The sequence below is a fragment of the Cervus canadensis genome, chromosome 25 (genome assembly GCF_019320065.1).
Source record: "Cervus canadensis isolate Bull #8, Minnesota chromosome 25, ASM1932006v1, whole genome shotgun sequence".
Taxonomy (NCBI): Eukaryota; Metazoa; Chordata; class Mammalia; order Artiodactyla; family Cervidae; genus Cervus; species Cervus canadensis.
This window is the reverse complement of record NC_057410.1, coordinates 28867202-28886456: the sequence shown is the minus strand read 5'-3', so window position 1 is coordinate 28886456 and position 19255 is coordinate 28867202. Positions and strand designations below refer to the sequence as shown.

At 60.4% G+C, this 19255-nt stretch overlaps 1 protein-coding gene across 10 annotated transcripts; it reads right to left on the bottom strand.

Moving 5' to 3' along the window:
- Window positions 1-156: 156 nt before the first annotated feature.
- Window positions 157-18668, bottom strand: TNS2 (tensin 2). Of its 10 annotated transcripts, XM_043446324.1 has the most exons (30): window positions 13453-13753; window positions 13173-13221; window positions 11740-11848; window positions 11203-11240; window positions 10302-10340; window positions 9941-9979; window positions 9737-9786; window positions 9328-9499; window positions 8984-9034; window positions 8570-8692; window positions 8423-8487; window positions 7304-7387; window positions 6820-6932; window positions 6672-6732; window positions 6334-6409; window positions 5950-6079; window positions 5778-5843; window positions 5585-5698; window positions 4165-5376; window positions 3881-4031; window positions 3174-3763; window positions 2969-3058; window positions 2546-2671; window positions 2274-2417; window positions 2071-2148; window positions 1832-1909; window positions 1240-1408; window positions 1075-1143; window positions 941-970; window positions 157-798 (listed from the first exon to the last, which is right to left on the bottom strand). In XM_043446324.1, the coding sequence occupies exons 2-30, from the start codon at window positions 13188-13190 to the stop codon at window positions 660-662; spliced, it is 4224 nt and encodes a 1407-aa protein (XP_043302259.1). In that variant the 5' UTR covers window positions 13191-13221; window positions 13453-13753; the 3' UTR covers window positions 157-659. The 10 variants fall into 10 exon arrangements, with proteins under 10 accessions (XP_043302259.1, XP_043302255.1, XP_043302254.1 ...); XM_043446320.1 differs by lacking the exons at window positions 13173-13221; window positions 13453-13753 and adding an exon at window positions 18552-18668; XM_043446319.1 differs by lacking the exons at window positions 13173-13221; window positions 13453-13753 and adding an exon at window positions 16170-16326.
- Window positions 18669-19255: the final 587 nt, after the last annotated feature.

The window sequence follows — 19255 nt, the reverse complement described above, 5'->3', positions numbered from 1 at the left end:
TGCTCACGAGGCATGTGTGGACTGCTGTGGGGCCAGGGAGAGGGATCGTGTGTGTCCCACAGACATGGCTTGGGCCTGGGATGCCCCCAAGAAGCACAGGTGTGGTCCTGGGAGACCCGAGGCTTTGACCTTCCTGGAAACAGGCATGAGTTCAACTCTGACTAAACATTATAGAAACTCTTTATTATTAGACAAAAATAGACTCTTTTTCCCCCCCGTTTTCATGTGATCCTACTCTGATCTCTCTGCTCAGAGGGGAGGCAGAGGAGGGAGTGCCTTGCTCCCCACACCTCTCCTCTCTCCCTGCCGTGCTGGGACCTGCAGCTGGTGGAGCAGGCAAGGCCTGTCTCCCCTGCCAGCGCTGACGCTCTCCTGCAGGTGGGGCTGTCTGGATCACCCCTTCCAGGCTCCACCACCTCACCCTCACACACCCGTCTCTGCCCTCTGCTCACATGCAAGGTCATCTCATGGGCCCATCCACTTGCTTAGCAGGCTGGGGGCGGGGAAGGAGAGCAGTGTTGCAGGCCGGTGTGTCTGCTCCCCATTCCTAGGGGAGAGGCGGCTCCCGGGTCTCCTGGGTCCAGGCCAGGGGAAGTGAGGGCTGTGTGGTGCTGAGAGGGGCACAGTGTTGACGCGGGCTTGGAGCTTGTGGCCTTCCTTCATTTCCTCTGGCCCAGTAAAACTTTGGTGATGAAGGTGACAATGGCGCCTGCAGGCTGATCTGGGTCAAGCTCTGCAAAGAGGTGACACACATTCTCCCAAGGGCTTCCCGGCTTCTTGGCCACGAAACCAAAGATCCTGGGGGTACAAAGGCAGGGTGGGGAGGGCTGAGCGTCCCTTCCTCAGGGACGGCCATGCCAGGGGTGGGGAGCAAGGAGGCGCCTGCACACCACGCTGATGCCATGCTGGGAGGGGAGACGGCACTCTGGGGGAGGCTTACTTGGAGGTGGTCCCGTCGGAGTTGGTCCATCTGCAGAAGGAGAAGAACTGTGAAGGGATGCACCCAGGGAAGAGCTACCAATGGAGAAGCTGGGCTGGGGGCTGTGGGATGAAAGGGCTGGGAGGGAGGGTCACCTCCGGTCCTGAGGGTCAGTGCTGGAGAAGGTGATGCTGTTCACTGGATAATGGCGGCGAAAGAAGAGCCTGTAAGGCCAAGGGTGGGGAAAGTCATTCAGAAACCGGGGCCCCCGGGGTCTGTGCCTGGGGTCCCCCAGGGGCTTATCCAGCACACATACTCACTTCCTTTGGTTGTCTGTGAGTGTGATGCCCTGGGCTGAGACCTTGAAGTGGACAACGGCTGGCGTGGGGCGGGGGCTGCAGCTCAGAGCCGCGGAGCTGGCCCGTGCCACCGCTTGGGGGCCCGTCAGCGACTCCGTCTCCACTGAGGTCAGGTAGAGCACACTGCAGGCTGCAGGGTGAGGAGTGGGTTGAAGGGAGCAGGGAGCGGTGGCTCTGCCAACCCCCAGCTCTATATCCCCTCTGTGTTCCTCCCACCCACCCAGCTCTCGCACTTTCCCCAGCTAGTGCTGCTCAAAGTGCATCCGTCACACAGGTAACCTGTTAAAAAGGCAGGCTCGGTGACTCCGCGAGATCTATAGTCGGGGATGCTGGAAAGAGGCCAGAGAATCTGCATTCTAGCAAGACCCCCCCGCTCCCTGCAGCCTAGACAGGACTCCCTGTCCCATCGTGCTTATGGATACAGGCCTCCCCTGCTTTCCTAGTTGAGGTGCATCTGCCAGGGCCAGCCCACACACATCAAGGCCTCTCTGTTCCCCATGTCAGGGGTGTCCCCTTTGGTGCCCAGGGGAGGGAAGGAGGGAGAGGCCCGTACCGGCGCCCTGACGCAGGAGGTCTGCTGCCGTACTCATGTTGCTGGGCACTGGGGCCTCTGGGACCTCCTCCAGAGGATCTGAGGAAAACAGGGGTCAGCAGGGAGTGGCAGTCCCAGGAGGTGAGGGCGCCCTCTGCCGTCCCAAGGGAAGGCAGGCAGACAGGGAGCCAGGACTAGAGATTCTGCCTTTGGCTCCAGTGGGAGGGGAGAAGGGGGAGGGTGGATGACCAGACACCCACCTTTGCTGGGAATGCGCAGGCAGCAGGGCAGGGACAGTGGGGAGATGGAGTGCTGGGAGACCAGGGCTGATAGGCTGCCTGCAGGGGAGAGGCAAGTGGGCTCCCGAGGTGCTCAGAGATACCTCCAGTCCTCCACCTCCCTCCTGACACCTCTTGGCCTTCCTGGAAGGCCAAGTGCAGCCTTCCCCACCCCTGCTTCTCACCAAAGTAGGGCTCGCTGGGACAGCCCTTGATCTTCACCCCTTTGGGCCCAGTCTCAATGAGAAAATGGCGGACCAGCTGTTCCGAGGGGTCCCCTGACGGGAATGGAGAAGATTCCAGGTTCTGCTTCTCTCTGCTGGAATTCTCTGCCAAGCAGGAGAGCTCATCTCCTCCTCCTCCCTACTACGAAGTGACACGGGCCACCCTACCTGGTCTTGCCTCTGTGCCTCCCTCACCCCACTCCCCTTACCCCTCAGGTTGGGCCACTCTGTACCTTTCCAGGACTGGGCGCTGGGAGGGGGCGTAGCCACCTTCAGAGCCAGCCCATAGGCTCCTTGGAATGAATGACTGTCCCTGATCAGGAAGGCCCCAGGGTCTTTGTCCTTCAGCAGGGCGATGGCTGGGGGAGGCGGGAGAGGTTTTCACGGCGGCCGACCAAGCCCCAGGTAGCCCCTCCGCTCTGCTGCCCGAGCCCCCCAGACCTCTGGCCCTGACAGCTGTGGTGTCAGCACCCAGGATGCCACTGGGGAGTCAGTGCAGTGGGCACCGACCATGTGAGACCTCCTTGGGCCTTAAACCCAGACTCACCTGCTAGAGAGAGGCTTGGCCCAGAGGGGGCCTGCTGACATGGGGAAGTGGCACAAACCAGAAGCTGAGCCAAAGGCCCGGAGAGGGTGGGGGCAGGCTGGCTTCTCACCTTGGTCACGGGACAGGTGTGGCTTGTACCAGAACTTGGACGTGTCCTGGACAAACTTGACATTGCTCTGGCTCTCTTGCAGCGGGGGCTCTAGAACAGGGAGGGACTAAGCTTGACCCCAGGGCTCCCCAGTCCCCATGCCATACCCCTCCCTGGAAACAAGGGTTCTTCCAAGGTGGCCCCAGCCTCCTGAAGGCCTTTATACCTGGGGGTTGGGGGGCATTATCCGGGAGCAGAGGTGCAAAAGTGACGTGGTGACTAGTGCCTCTGGCTGGTGGTGATGCCTGCTCTGGGCCCCAGGGTCCCGGCTGCTGTCCAGGCCCCAGCAGGTGGCGTTTCTCAGGAAGAGGGGGCTGTGGGGGGCCATTGATGTCATAAGATACAGCCAGAGGAAAGGCAGGTGTGGGCGAGCTCTGAGGGGGTTCTGGGCTGGCCACAAGCCAGGGCATCTGAGTAGGCACAGGGGTGAGAGGGGACCCGTCCGGGCTGTCCGGGGGGTCTCGCAGGCCCTGCCAGGGGGCGTGACGGAGGCCGGGCAGGGTGTTGGGGACAGGCCCCCTTGGACTGGTGCTGTCCGAGCGGCCCCCCGGGCTCCTCTCCTGAGGCCAGTCATTGGGAGAGCTGGGTGGGGAGGCTGGGGAGAAGGTGCCAGGGGCTGGAAGCTCAGGTCCACTTCTTGCAGGCAGCTCTGGAGCCTTTTCAGCGCCTCCCTGGGAAACAGGCGGCAAGGCCTCTGCAGGACTCAGTCTCTGAGTGGGCGCCAAGGTGGGGGAGCGGGTGTCCTGCCGTCGGGCACTGCAGGGAGGGAAGGCGGGCGGGAGTGTGTGAGCCCTGTGTGAGCTGCCTCCCAACCCAGGCTTCAGTGTCTACCCAGACAAGGAGGCCCCTGAGCAGCCCAGCCCCAGGAAGCACCTCTCCTTGCCCTGGACGGGGCTGCTGGTGTGCAGCGGCGTGGATGGACCAGACAGCTCGGAAGTGGCACTGCCCTGGGCATCTCGTGGGGACCGGGGCAGGGTGCTGTGCCCGCTGGGACCCTCCCTCCAGGACACGGGCTCTGGCGACTCTGCAGGGAGAGAAGGGGCTGTGGGCCAGGAAGAGCCCCTTCTGCCTGGCTTAGCTTTTCCTCACTCTGTGCTTTTCCCACCATTTCCCAGACCCCTCTTCTGCCCTGGGCACCCCCCTTTCCAGGGCCTCACCTGCAGATGCCAAGGGTCCTGCTGGGGCCAGGTGCCCAGGCAGCGGATACCGGTCCCCTCCCTCCTCTGCAGGGATCTCGTAGCTCAGCTTCCTGGACTGGGGGTAGGGCGGGCTGCCCGGGGAGATGGAGCCAGCCCGGGGGGAGTGGGCACGAGGGCTGGGATACCCTCTGCCCTCACCTGGAGACCCACAGCTGTGAGGCACCCGGCCGTATGCTGGGCAGTAACTGGGAACCGCTCCTCCATAGCTGTATGTCACCAGGGCAGGGTACCCTGGGTGCCCATACCTGCCTTCAGGGCACATGGCGTAGGAGCAGCCCTCCTGCCCTTCCTCGCCTGCCTTGGGTGGCTTCAGGCAGCTGTAGTCAGGCAGCGGGGCGTGGTGGTGCCCGCAGGCAGGCACCAACAGGGGCAGCGGGTGCCCGGGTCGCACGGGGTGCAGGAGGGGCTTGCCAGCCTCACTCGCCCACCCCTCTCCAGCCTCCCTCTCCAGCCGCAGCCCATAGAGGGCTGCCGTGGGCAGTGCTAGCTTCTCCTCACAGGCGGGGCAGGAGCACAGTGCAGGCAGCCCGGGGTCTTCCAGGATCACCACCTCCCGGTAGCCTGGGGGGCGGTAGCCAAAGTCTCCATTGGCGGGTTTCCCCAGCTCAGGCGGGTAGGGGTACGGTCCCTCGGACAGCGAGCGGCAGAGGCGCCTCTTCTCCACGGAGGGCTCGGCGTAGCCCTGGGGGGGCCCCTCATAGGCTCCGAAAGCCAGCCGCCGCCTCTCCAGGGTCCCCTCTGGCCGGTAGTAGCCCCCGTTGGGGACCCCACAGGGCTCCCGGTAGCCCTGGCGGCAGGAGCAATGGCGGCTGAGGCCTGGCCTGTGTCCGGAATACATTCCGAGGTGGGGGCCTCCGCCTGCAGCGGGCTGGTCTTCATCATCGAGGATGGCGGTCTCGCGCCCAGCTCCCCGGCCCCCACTGGCCACTCCACAGCCTCCCAGCAGGCGCTCAAGCTCCTGCCGCTCAGCAGCCGTCGGGGGTGGCCGGCCAGGCGACTCGGCGGCCGGCTCCGTGGTCAGCGTGGAGGAATGGCCAGAGTCGCTGCTGACGGAAAGCAGCGGGGGTGCGGGTGGCTCCGGAGACGGGGCTGGAGGGGTCTGGCGGGGGGCTCGCTGCACCTGGGCATAAGGACTGCCATCCAGGGGCCCCCGGGTATGGGTGACAGAGTCTGAGTGGGGAGAGGATCAGGGTGGGAGAGCAAGCAGGCAAAAGTGGGAGAGAGAGAGGGTGAGAGAGACAAAACGCATGTGTTAATAAGGGATGTGCCGGAGACGCCAGATCAGGGGGTGTCTCTTGGGAGGGTGTCTGTCTATGGAGGGAAGCACGTGCCCCCCGGAAACTCCACCTCCCGCCACCTCTGGGGGCACCCCACACACCGTCCGCACTGTCCTCATGGTGCAGGTTGAAGTTCTCGTAGGAGTCCCAGCGCACTGCGGGCTCTGCAGTGTTGTAGTCGACAGAGACGGAGGGCTCATTCCGTGGGGTGCTACCTACAGAAGGGCGCCCCGGGGGTGAGGAGCAGGGAGAGACAACCCCTGACTCCTGCCCCCTCCCAGGCTTGCCTCTTACCTTTGATCTTCTCTGGGCTGGAGGAGAAGACGAACTCCACCGAGGCTTGGAAGGGGAACCTCTCGTCTGTGGGGAGTGGACGGTGAGGAGCCAGGTGCCCGCCTCCCTGTCCTTACCCACCTGCCTGCCTTCACCTGGGCTCCAGCCCCCAGGCCACTTGTCTCCAACTCACCAGCCCAGGCCTCATCCAGCTGGTCCTTGGAGAAGGTGAGCCGTGGTCCATGGATGGTGCATGTGTGGAACTGGACTCGGAATACGAGGGTCCGGTCAGTCCCCCGGCTACCCTTGTGATAGCATGTTACCTGGGTGAGGGGAGGGAGACCAGCGTTCAGGCTCTGTGTCCACACACATCTCCTCTGGGCTTCCACCCTGGGGATTATCCGGCTACGGCTCTGCTCTGTCTCAACTCCAACGTGACCTCCCCATCAGGAAGACAACCTCCTTGCCCTCCAAGCTGCCTTGAATCGACGGCTCTCCAGAGATGGTGCAGCTGGCAGCGTTCACCACCACCCGGACCCCACCCCCAGGACTCTCTCTGTGGCTAAAGCCCCCTCACCATGACATCGCCTTTGAGGAGGAGGGCTGGCTCCAGGCTGATACAAAGCTGCTGGGGACCAGGGCCTGCAACGTGACTGGGGAAGAGAGAAGGCAGAGCTGAAGCAGGGGCACTTGGGTGCACTGGTGGCTGTGAAGAGTCCGGAGGGAATTGGGAGATCGGAGACTGAGTGCTCCCTGAGTGCGAGCCCTTTAAGCATCAGCTTCCCCATCTATAAAATGGATTCTATGATGCTATTAGTTTTGGGGTGGAGTGGCTAGAGCTGGAGGCCCAGCTGTCTGGGAGAGGCTGGAAAAACAGGGACTCAGGGAGAAGGGGCCTGGGAACAGAGCACTCACTAGATTCCAGATGTGTAGACAAGCTGCATGGACTGGTAGATCTTGAGGAAGGGCTGGAAACCTAGTGGGGCGACAAAGAGAAGGTACATGAAGGGTGTTGAGTGGAGGGGGGACAGCCCCCCCCAGAGCACATTCCAGGCAGACTCACCTGCACTAGGTTCAAAGGCTGGCAGCACGGGCACCAGCACGTAGTGCAGGAAGAGAGGGCTGCTGTTCATGCGGATGGAGCCGGACAGCAGACCACTGAAGTAGGTGATATACCTGGTGGTGGGATGTCACGGTGGACGTAAGCCCCTTCCAGATCTTGATCTCACGTGATATAGCAATAGGCCCTGATTATCCCGTGAGTCCCTCTTTATCGCAAGACTCAGCTTTATTTTCTGTATAGCTCTCGCTAACATCCAAAACGATCTTGTCTATTTATTCATAGGTTTATCACCTTCTACCCCACCAGCACGTAAATAAGCCCCAGGAGACCTAGGGACCTTGGATTTGTTCTTTTCAGCACTTGACACAAGCCCTAGCACACAGGAGATGCTCCAGGAAGGTGTGCTTCATGAATGAGATAAGCTTGGCCTTGGCAGCCACGGAGGGACCTGCTCGCTTGGCCCACCCCCACCCAGGCTGCTCACCGGCGCTGGGAGGGCTGCAATTCCGCGGCAACCTTGTCTTCACAGAACTTCCGCATGGTAAGGGTCGCCAGCGCCTGGTCTGCCCTGGGGAGAGGGGGGCCAGTGTGGGGGCTAAGGGGGTGGTTTAGATCCTGGTCTCCCTTTCCTAAGCTCCAGGGGAGGGAAGAGAGGTGTGATTCCCCGCAAGTCTAGAGGAAGTCCTGAGTGGTGGTGAAGAGGACTAGAAACCCCACAAGCAGTCACTTTACTAGTTGTTGGACCACAGGCAACTGTTCCCTGAGCTTTAGTTTCTTCCTCTGTAAAATGGGACAATAAGACCATGCTATGGGCTGAACTGGGGGCTTTCCCGGTGGCTCAGTGGTAAAGAACCCACTTGCCAATGCAGGAGACATGGGTTTGATCCCTGGGTTGGGAAGATCCCCTGGAGAAGGAAATGGTCACCCACTCCAGTATTCTTGCCTGGGAAATCCCATTTCAGAGGAGCCTGGCGGGCTACAGTCCATGGGGTCGCAGAAGAGTCGGACATGACTTAGCGACTAAACAACAACAACGGGTTGAATTGTGTCCCCCCAAAAGATATGTACCTCAGAATGTGACCTTATTTGGACATAGGGTCGTTGCAGATGTAATTAATTAAGATGTTATACTGGAGTAGGGTGAGCCCTTAATCCAATGTGATTGGTGTCCTTAGAAGAAGAGAAGAGACACAGACACACAGACACACAGGAAGGCCATGTGACGACGAAGGCAGAGACTGGAGTGATACATCTCTAAGCCACGGGACGCCAAGGGCTGTTGGCTACCACCAGCAGCTGGGAAGAGGCCACTCCCAGAGTCTCAGTGGGAGTGTGGCCCCACTGACACCTTGATTTTAGACTTCTAGCCTCCAGAACCGAGACAACAAAGTTCTGTTGTCTTAAGCCACTTAGTCTGTGGCACTTTGTTATAGCAGCCCTAGAAAAGTGGTGAAGTATAAGTGAGAAAAAGGAGGTGGAAAGCTCAAGTTTATAGTAAATGGCTCTGAACCCTGAGGTGGGCTTCAGAGGAGGGGGACTCGTCAAGGGCCAGCTGGAGGGAGGGTCCCTGGGGAAGGGGGGACTTGGGGCTGGAGCACCTTACCCTGCAGAGATCTTGCTGTAGTGCATGTAGGCAGAGACGATGACCCCAAGCTTGCCCTTGCTCCCCTGAGGACAAAGAGGGATAGAGGGCTTGCTGGGGTCCTTTGCTGAGGGTCCCCAGTCCTGTAAACCTGAAATTCCAGCTCACCTTGCAGTACAATACGACCACGTGCTGAGGGTCAGCGCTGAGCCAGGTCTCCATGGCTTTGCAAATAGAGCACAGCTTGTCTAGGGGGGGTGCGTGCAGCTCAGGCCAGCCAAAGTCCTGGACCTGAGGGGTACAGGGGCGGAACTGGGGCTGGTGGCCACCAAAGAAGAGGTGGATGGGGTGGAAGAGGGATAGGGTTTAGGTGCCTGGAGACAAGGTCAGGGCCCTGTTGCTTGTGTCGATGACAGCCTCAACTCTTTCCTCACCTAGATGATGGGTTGATACCTGCTGCACCATGCTTTGGGCTGTCTCAAGTCACAAGTCATATGGGCAAGTGTCTCAGAGTAAAGTAGATGCCAAGTGCTACTATTAATACTGAGAAGGCTGGGGGTGATGGTTTTAATTCCCTCCTACCTTCGGGTTTAGCCGGGTCAGGTCATGTCTTTTCTCTGAAAGGTTGAAGAGCTGCAAGTAAAGTGGGGGCGTTAGGCGAAGTGACCCCAGGCAGCGAGGTGTGGTGATTCTTGGAGGTGTTACCTGCTGTGACCCTAAGTAAGGGTCTTTCTCTAAAAGGAGGAAGTGACTAAGGCCCGGCCTAACTTTGACAGCCGCATCAGTTGTCTGCCTTCGAGGTCTGCTCCCTGGAGCGTCCGGGGCCCCGCCCACTCGGGGCCCTGCCCCCACAGGTGTGACGTCAGGGAGCCGCCGGGCCCGTCTGGCCCTCCCATTGGCTGACTGAAGCAGGTCCCGCCTCTCACCAGGTACTTGTCGCGGTGCTTGGATTGCAGCACGTGAGCCAGCTCGCGCAGGTGGCCCCGGTGTCGCTGCTCGTCTGGCCGCGCGGGGAAAGAGGCGGCCAGGATCCGCTCCGTCACGTAGGTGAGGTCCAAGTCCCAGCGGCGCTCCATGAGCGGGTCCAGGCTGAAGCTCCTGGGGAAGAGGGGGAGAAGCTGTGTTAGGAACGGGGCGGGGAGAGGGTGTGGGGCGGGCACCGGGAGGCTGGTGTGATGGAAAGGTGTCTGGCCGACTACAGGTGAGGCCTCCTGGGTCCTGACCTTTTGTGGGTAGGGCTGTCCTGGAGAGCTTTGTTGAGGGGAACTGCCCTGGGCTGAGATGTGGGGTATGAGGAAAGGGCTCATATGCGACCACACCCCGCACCCTACTTACCTGGGCAGGGTGCTGCGCTGCTTTGAGTGGTTCAGAGACTTGGTGGATCCCTGGTGGATGAGATGAGATTTTGCACACATCTTTTATGCCCCTCACTCTAGGCCTCCCCACTCCAGAGTTCCATGAATTTTGCTCCAGGAGAGACCTAGGTCCTTAGTCCCAGAGCTATCTGCTTCCGCCCCCCACCCTGCAGCATCACCTTACCAGGTGCTCTATGCGCCTCACAGGGGCGGTGTTTCTCCGCTAGAGGGAGAGGGGGGAGGAAAAGGGAGCGGTTAGGGAAGGGGCAAGGACCAGTCTGGGCCTGGGGGCTGTGGGAGGGCTTGTGTGTTTCCCTGTGAGGGCTGTATTAGGTGGGGCAGGGAGAGAGGGAGGAGTCCTAACCCTGAGCAGGCCCAAGACACAAGGGCAGAGGGCTCAAAAAGTTTTCCACTCTCTCAGGATGGCCACTATGCACAGCAGTCCATTCAAGGTAACTTCTTGGGGCCCCATCTGTGGCCACCAGACCTCTGGACACTGCAGCCAGGTTCTTTGGATCCCCCACCCCATCCCAGAGCACACTCACCAGCTCCGCGGGAGGCAAGGCCTGACAGGACGAAGTCACCTGGAAGGAGACTGGAGTGAGGAGCTGAGCTGCTAGTGAAATGGGCTCTCCTGGGCTTAAGGATGGGGCCACCCCTCAGCTTCAGCAAGAAGGTGGAGGGGCTGTCAGCAGATGGACACAGGCTGCAACTGAGGTTCCTCTATTTAAGGAAGCCTCCCCTCTGGCCTCTCGGTCTCCCACCCCTGGGCCCCCAACATGTTACTCTTGGCTCCCAGCCCCCTGCCCACACAGACCCCCATTCATCCAGCTGCAGGGCAGGAGTTATATATAGAGCCATGCAGGCAGGCCACGGCCAGGGACAGACACTGGCCTCTTTCACCGGGAGACCCCGCCCCTGGGCACACAGCTCCCCAAAGCCAGCTCTAAGGCCCTAGGACCCCTCACACTGCAGGAGGAGAACTAGGGCACCCCAGAGATGGGGCTGTCTCAGGTACCCAATGGATAGTGGTGCCTCCATCTTGCATCTTCTGCCCAGCCTTTCCAAGGCCCAGGACAAGACCCACTCAGGCATCCTGAGGACCCTTCCCCAGGGGGAAGGCACAGCCCATCCGGCCACCAGTCTCTGCTTTGACCCCCACCCACCCCACCCTTCCTCCTCCTCGTTCTCCTCCTCCTCCCCACCCCCCATCCTCGCGCCAGCTGCAGCCTGGGCACAGCACCAAGACAAACGTGCTGTCTTGCTGTCCACCCGCCTGGGTCAGTCCTCCAGGGGGTGGAGTAGGGTGGTTCTTAAAGGGCCCAATACAGTACCCCCTGTTACCCAGCAGGGGTTCCCCAATGAAGAGAGGGGTGGAGGGGAGGAGAAGCCCATTTCAGAGGAGGAAAGGACCCCAGGCCCCCCTCCCCACATCAGATTACCCACCTTTGCTTCACATTTTCTGTGTGTTGCCACTTTGCAGACTAGAGGGGATGGAGGGGAGGAGAGGTGTTAGCAGGGGCCTACTGGGGCAATGGAAGGGGTGGCTCTCTTGTCTCCCCAGGTCCTGGAACTTCCCGGACTCCAGCTGTACTGAGCTGGCTGGAGTCCGGGAGCAGGGGCAGAGTTCGAGGGAAGCACAGGGCAGTGGTGCGCTACTGCCCAGGCCAGGAAGTGGGGGGTCCAGGGGTGATGTTCTAGGGTGGGTGCGGGTGAGGAGGAAGGGACGGGAGGAAGGCATGGAGGGAAGCCTCCAGTTCCAGGTCAGGCAGGAGGGTAATTTAGAGTTCTAGGCTTCCTGGGGTGCTGGGGGAGCAAGGGCTGTTTGGAGGGGAGGCAGTTCCTCTTGGCCCCCATGGTGCCCAGCCCAGGGGCAGCACACGCAGTACATGCTCTGTTCTGGGGTCTGCCTGCTGAGGGCTGTGCAAGCCAGTGGCACTGGGTGATGCTCTCAGAGTTACAGCCTAGGGCGGGGCACCTCACCTCTGCATGAGACGCCTGTCCCATCGATGGTCACCTTACACACGACACAGACAGGTGGTTTCTTCCGGAAGACCTTCTCTCGGAAGCTATGTGGCTCAGCTTTCCTAGGCTGATGGGCGGAGGGACAGACAGGCAGACAGAGGTGTCAGTTCCCATGGGTCCATCTCCAGGACTGGGCCAGGCCTGAGTGCAGCACTTTTTCTGTCTTCTTCCATCCTGATATAGCCCCCAAACTTGTCAAATGCACTTGGCCACAGCTGTTTCCAAGCAGTTATAGTGCTTGTCCTCCACAGTGCGTGGAACCTGGCCCCTTGCGTCACCCTAGCTGGGTCAGCTCCTCCCCAAGGGATCACTTAGGCCCCTCACGTGGCCCTGGTGTGTGATACCCTTGTGGTCACTGTTACCCAAACCCTAGAGCTTCCGTTCTGGTGTGGGGCGGGTGGTGTTCCCTGACTCCTCTATGAAGGCAACCTGTTTCTCCTCCCATCTTGCCCTCCCTACCGGGACGCGCCTCTAAAAAATAAACAGGGAGGGGGTCAGACATGAATGTAGGGTGTCAGTCACGAGCACCCAGATGACCCAGAGGAGTGTCCTCAGCCAGGCCTGCTTCCTTGGCTCCCACTGTCCCCCTCCTCCCAGCAGCTGACACGCCCTCCTCCCCCCCACTGTCAGAACATGTTTACTCATTGTGCACCAAGGCGGCAGGCAGCAATTGTGTAAGGAGGGGGCGGTAATGCTGGAGGGAGAGGCAGATGGAGGCATGACATGGAAATATTTAGCTGCCTTACTGCTCCAGGATGTAGTAAGCACCCAGTCACTTGAGAAGGTTCAAGAGGGATTCCAGCATTGAAGGGGGAGAGGGTGGACCCGATGCTTTCCGGCCTCTCCCCTCCCAGAGTGCAGTGAGCGAGGAGGCTGGGATGTCCCCTATGGCCCAGGACTATCTTTCCCATTCGTCCATCCTCTGGGGACCATTTACCTCCTTGTCTCCTCTCCTACCTATTTTTCTTCTCCTCTGGCATTCAAGTTCCTGCCTCCCTCCCCCATAGTACTGTCTCATGTTGCCCTGAGATGCCTTTTGGAGGGGTAAGGCTGAAAAAAATGTGGGGAAAGGCAGGGATGGGGCCTCTAGGCCCCCCACCCTGGGGATGCAGGCAGCACCTCTGGTCTCTTGGCTGTCCCTGAAGCTGCTGGATTTAACCCAACTTGAACTCTTCTGGGTTGGACCAACTCTGCCAGACCCACTAGGAAACTTGGGTGCATTTTGGTATTAATGGCACAGGCAGATGATGTCAGTGGAAAGCAAGTCAAGCCCCCTTGTTTAAAGCACTTCTGAGACCTGGCCGCCTCCCTTCCTTCCTTCGCCACCCCTACCCCATTTCCCCTAAACTTCTTAGCTTAGGGAAGTCTTCTCCCGGATTCCAAACTAGTACCTGGGAAGGTCCTCCCATAATGTATACGTCCGTGCAGGGCTGGCCTGGGCTAGGGCAGGGAAGATGACAGGGGAGCTGATGAGGATTTGCTCTCACCCAGACTTCTGCTGCTCATGTCACAGCCCTGGCCGCTCCAAACAGACAGTAACGAGGGGATACAGGACTAGGGGAGAAGGCTGAGGAAGCTGAAACTGGGACGAAGCTCTGGCCGGAGTTCTGGCCCCCTCCCCCACTGCCCACACCTCCACCCCCACCTCTGCCCAGTCAAGGGCACTCCTACCCTGCTGGTGGCCCGGCTGCTGTCCCTCCTCCCCAGGGCTCTGAGCAGCCTCTCCACAGGGCCGCTGGACTTCATGGTGCCTGGCTGCCTGGGGTGCTGGCCTTGGGGCCCGAACAATGCTGGGGCCTGGCCCGGGGCTTCCTGGAAGCGGCCTGGCGGAGGCAGCCGCTTCCCTTGGGTGGAGAGTAGGCTGTCTGGCTGGTGTGAGGAGAAGCCCAGCCCTGGAAGTGGAGGGGAGTGCAGGCGGGAAGGGGGCAGGTCACTGCTCCAGGAAGTGGTGGGGGGGGAGGATGTGGGGGAGGCCAGGAGATCAGATTCCCAGGATCTACCCTGCTGGGAGTGTCAGCCAAGGATCTCTTGCCCCCACCCTGATCCTGCTCAGGAGCTGCCCCCAGGCCTGGGATCTACCCTATCGGGGGATCTGTGGGATCCTGAGGTCCAGCCCCCAGTGGGGCGGGACAGGGGCGGGGTGGGAATTTAGGTCTCAGGGCCCTGGCTCAAGGGCCAGAGGGGAACGCCGCGTCCCTGCCAGGCCAGCCTCTCGGCCTGAACTCTCAGGCTCTCTGGGGACCTTCTAGTGGAAGGGAGGGGGAGCTGGGAATTGCTGTCCCAGCCAGTTCAGGACCTGGACTGCATCCTGAGGGTCGGCTTTCTGCCTCAGTTTTACTAGTTGTGAAGCAACAGGAAAAGGAAAACATGCACTGGCCCCTTGCCCCCACCATCTACACTGAAAGGCCAAATTCCAGCCGAGACTGCTCTGCCCACAGGAGCCAGTTATTCTGCCCTAGCCCAAGGCATTTGAGGCCCTTCTCCTGAAAGCTCCCCAGCTGCCCTGCTCCGGACACAGTCCTTCACTCACCTACTCCCTGGGTCCCTAGCTCCTCTTTGGAGCCTTGCCACGTGGGCCCTCCTCCTTGCCATCCAGCCCTCCCCCCACCCCAAGCCTGAGTACTACCTTCATGGCTCCCCCAGCTCTGCTCTCCTTCCTCAGCAGCTGTCCCAGGGCTGGAGGGCTGGACAGGCGGCCCCCCTCCCAGCACATACTCCACCCCCCTCCGCGGGCCTCTTGCCTCCCTCTGGGAACACAGCCAGCTTCCTGTCCCAGGAGTTAAGGGAAGGAGGTGGACTGGGGCATTCGAAAGGGGGGGAGGGTAGTAATCTTCCAAAAAATGTTAGGGGTTAACAGCCTGGGGGTTCTCAGCCCCAAGTCTTGGATCACAGCCCCCCAGAGCAGTCCAGTGGAACAGTCCAGCTGCTTGAAAGAATGTGCAAATGTGTGCATCCTGCCCCCCCAACCACGTCCCCCAACATTTGCACTGTAGTTACTGAATGTCCCAGGGCTCTGGCAGCTCCCCCAGCTCTGGCTTCTCCCACCAGGTCCTCAGCCTCCCCTCTCCCTCTCCCTCCCCCATGCCCATCAAGGTTGGTCTAACCCTGCCTCCTCTGGGATGAGCCCACTCTGGACACTTCCTTGGGCAGGGCCTAGCCCGAGACGTCTCCCTTGAAGCTCTAATTCCCCTTCCAGGTCAGAAAGTCTGTCCCCAGGGTACCTTGGCCAGAGGGAGGCCTAACTAGTAACTGGAGAGGGGCACTGGCTCTGCAACCCACTCCCACCTCCAGCCCTGGCTGGGTCCCAGGACATTCCGGGCCCCTGGCCAGTGTGGGCAATCGGGCCGGCATGGTCCAGTCCCCAGCTCTGCTGGCAGTAGGTGAGGTGCTGTGGTGGCGGTGTGGGCGTGGGTGGTCTTTCTCCCCTCCTACTGCAGTTGCCCTGACCAGGACTTCTCGAGCAGGCTTGTCTCTACTTCTGCTGCCTCCGCAGGGGCTGAAAAGTCCCCTAACTTGACCACTCCCCAAACCTCCTCGGACCCTCGTTCTTGACCTCGTGGGTGGCTCACTAGCCGCTGTGTTGGGTGGCCAGGGAAGATGGCTTTGAGTCCCTCCCCACCCTGCGGAGCACCTCTCAAGTGAGATGGCAGTGGGAGAGCGCTGAGCCCGCTGCTAGTGCTGAGAGGAAAAGCAGCTCCCTGGGGCAGGCTTGGGAAGGCCAGGCCAGAGCCCTGGGACCCTCACCCTCTTCCAGCCCGCAACTTTCCCGAGCCTGTCAGCCTCTCCCCCAGCCTGGCCCCCTCTCACTCCGAAGCCCTGGGTTTGTTTGGAGAAACCCCTCCACCCACACTCCCCCTTCCTGGAAATAGCTGTGGTTGGATGAGCGGCTGGGAGCCCAGCCGCGGAGGAGGGGTGAGGCCCAGGGAAGGAGACAAGGAGGGAAGGAGGGGTGCGCGAGAGTGCCCAGGGTGATCTGGAAAACTGACGATGGAGGCCGCACGTGCCTCGGTTTCCCCAGATGTGAGGTGGAAAAGGAAAACCCTGACACGCACTCTCCCCGGCCAGTTCCCGCCCAAGTCCCGGGCCTGCGGGGGCGGTGCGCGTGCGTCGCAGGACCGAGCGGCGGCGAGTGCTCTCCCGACGCGCGAAGGCGAGACGGCCGGCCGGGGAGTGGCCGTGGGCTGGCCCCGCCCCCTGGTCACCTTTCCGGCCTCAGTCGGCCGCGGCCCCCGGCCCCCGACCCCCGACCTGACGCGCCCGCTCCGCTCCCCGCGCCCATTCGCCCCTCGCAGCGGCCCCGCGCCCCCTGGCGACCACCACTGGCACTGCCCGCCGCGCCGTGACGCACACGCCGCCGCCCTACCGCCCGGCGCCTCGCGGCCACTCACCTGCGGGGGGCGCCCGGCGGGGCGGGGGCGCGGCGGGGCGGGGCAGCAACAGGGGGAGCCCCCGGGCCAGCCCATCCCGCCCCGGGCCCGCGCCGAGCGGACGCTGAGGAGGCGGAGGAGGCGGGACGGGCGCGCCGCGCTCGCCCCCGCCGCTCCCCGCGCCGCCCTCTGCTCCCTCCCGCGCGCTCTCCTCCCTCCCTCTTTCCCTCCTTCCCGGGCTCCAATCCCCACGTGCCGCCCGCTCCCCGCCCCTCCTCCTCCGTCTCTCCTCCCCACCTTCTCCGGCGAGTCCACGCGCCCAGGAGCTGGGAAGGAGGCATGCGGGGACTGGCAGAGACCCTCGGAGACCATGCGGGGAGAGAGGTGGACACGGAGAACACAGGAACAGGAAACAGAGCCCCGCAGAGACTGATCCAGAGGGAGACAGCAAAGAAACTTAGAGCCAGCAGAAGAAAAGCTGGAGAGAAGGCACCAGAAGCAAGGGCGGACTGCCTCAGCCTCTTTCAGTCCGGCCCCTTCTCAGGAGTGTATTTGAGAGTGGGCTTGACGCCCAGATTAGGGGCCACCCGCGGCCTGGCCTAGTGAAGCTAGCGCCACCTTCACACCGGGGCTTCAGAGGAAGGCACCGGGTGTCGCTTGTGTCCCAAGTCCCTAGACACACTTCCCTGGTCCTCTGTCCCACGGGAGACTTCTCTCTCGGATGCCACTTATGCTCCCCCAAAGAACTCAGAGCTGAGGACCTCCAGGTCAGGTTCAACCCCCCCCATCCCCAACCCCAAGCCACTCCAGTGAGCCCAAACATCCCCCTGCTTTGGACCTGGCCTGTCCTGTTCTCTAGGAGAATTCTGTTTAAAAAGTCTTCACTTTTGACTCGAGTTCCTGGCTTCCCAGTGGACACGGAAATTCATTCTAACCTCATTCACTACTTCTGCAGTGTCTGGATCTGGTACTAGATTGGCACTTGGAACTGAGGCTCTGGGGTTGGTTTGCGTCTTGCTGTCCTGGAGGGGAAGGTAGAGGGAAGGGATATCTTTCTAGAAGCTCAGTCTATTCCCATTCCCAGATTCCCCACTGTTCTTTAGCAGTGAGCGGTTCCTGAAAGTGTCTCCCTCTTTCCCTCTCCCCTTTGGATTTTCCATGATGAAAACTAGCTGGGGGGAGGGGGGAGGGGTCAGGCGGATTCTGAGGAGGCAGTGCCCAGGCCTCAATGCCCAGCGCCAAGCACTACGGCCCTCTGTTCCTTACTGGCTCATCTCTCATCTGGGTCTTTTCTGTGCTCATCTAGCCTTTGGCAAAAGCTGAGAAGTCTGGTTCTGATTACGAGAGAGTGGAGCACCTGATTCTAATCTGGTGGCAGTGAAGAGGTTGGGAAGTGGTGGATGGTGACAATGCAGGGCCCCCAGAGGCTGGCATTTGGGAGGGGTGGGTGTGGCTGGGACCTGGGAACCTTGAACTTAACTGCTCTTGACTGAGTAGTTGTCCAACAGGCAGTCTCAGGGAGGCAGGAGTCACCGGGCTTTGGAGAAAGGGGTGGAGGATTGGAATGGAGCAGGGGAGGGAAGAGATCGGAGGCACTAGGAGAAGGGGAGGGGCTAGAATTCGGAGAAGGACAGTAATCCGAACCTACTGGGGGAGGGGGAGGGCTGAAGACCATTCAGTGTATTTTGGCCAGATCTGATTATGTAATCGAGATACCCGAGATACGAAAATTCACTCACTTCTTTGGAACCTAAGGCTAGCTCTTACAAAATCTTGCCTCTTCCAGAATTTGTTAGGGTCTTTGGCTGGGCCCTGGGATGCACACCAAAGGGGGTAGGTTCTAGAGGTACCAAAGCAGAGACTGGGACTCAGAGAAAACATCCTTGATTGGATCCCAGAACGGTGGGCAGGGCTAGAGCCTTATACTCATGCTGGTATTGCTGCCCCTAAGAGAAACTTTTTTGGCAGGTGTGGGGGGGCATGCTGCCCAGCCAGCAGGATCTTAGTACCCCAACCATGGATCAAACCTGGCCTCTGGCAGTGAAAGTGCCAGGTCCTAACCACCGGACGACCAGGGAATTCCCACTAAAAGAAACTTTTGAGGTGCCAAAGAATTGGGGGAGGGTCATAAGATGGGCAGCTGAACTTGCAGCTCAGGGGAAGGGAGCTGCAGGAGGGACGCTGAGGAAGGTGGAGAGTGAAAAAATAAAGGTGGCGGCTTGAAGAGGGTGAAATTATAATGGGTGGCATGGGGGGCCAGCCAGGCATCCTGACTACCATACCAGCTGAGAGCAGAGGGAACTTTAGAAAAGAAGGGAAAAGGGAGGGAAAAACCAGGATGGTTTCAGTGAAGGTGAATCAAGTTGAAGAACACCTTCTGACCCTTCCTGCAGGTTTCCTTACCTTAACTATGCAGAGGGCAGCCCATTTTGGCACGGAAGGCTGAATCCCCTCTTCCGTGGTCTGGGGTGATCCCATGCTTGTGTCCGCATGTGCTGAGATCCTTGGGGTGGGGGATTACAGGACGAGGGCATTGAAAGAGTACACTGTTCTGGCACGAAGAGGTCAGGGGGACTTGAGGGAAGGGTTTGGGCTCTGGGAACCAGGAAGGGCGGGGGAGGGGCAGAGCTATCTCCAGAGGGGGATCTCCTGGCTGAGGACAGAGGGTATATTGTCCAACTGGGAGGTTGCTGCTGCTGGGCAGGGAGCAGCATAGCTCGCCTCTTCCAAACTTTTGTTTTTGGCGAGACTGGGGGTGAGAGAAGGCAGAGTCTCTCGTCCACACTTGTGGCCCTGGGGGTTTCAATGGTTGCTGAGAAACAAGGTTTTATTTGAGAAACAGCTTCCCAGAAGATGTGTAGGTCTCCCACTTCCTGAGAAAACAGATGCTGTGCACTCAGCACTCACTGGGACCCTGCCTTGGGATCCAGAGCCTAATGCTTAATTGTTTTGGAGAAATTAGGCCACGTGGACTGGAATACACGTGGGACCTGCCCAGACTCAAGTTCATGCCAAACCTGCAGCCTCCGGTTGCTCAAGATGACAGGAGGTTGACAGGGCTGACCCATCTTGAAACCCAGTTCCACAGTTGGGCTTCTGAGAGTCCA

Excerpts from the sequence above, each read along its gene's own strand:
- TNS2 (XM_043446320.1), bottom strand. The coding sequence starts at position 18,626 with ATGGGATCACCCCAGACCACGGAAGAGGGGATTCAGCCTTCCGTGCCA. Across the intron at positions 6,933-7,303 it reads TTGCAGCCCTCCCAGCGCCG|GTATATCACCTACTTCAGTG; the intron begins GTGAGCAGCCTG and ends TCCCACCACCAG. Across the intron at positions 2,418-2,545 it reads CAGCGCCCAGTCCTGGAAAG|AGAATTCCAGCAGAGAGAAG; the intron begins GTACAGAGTGGC and ends CCTGCTTGGCAG.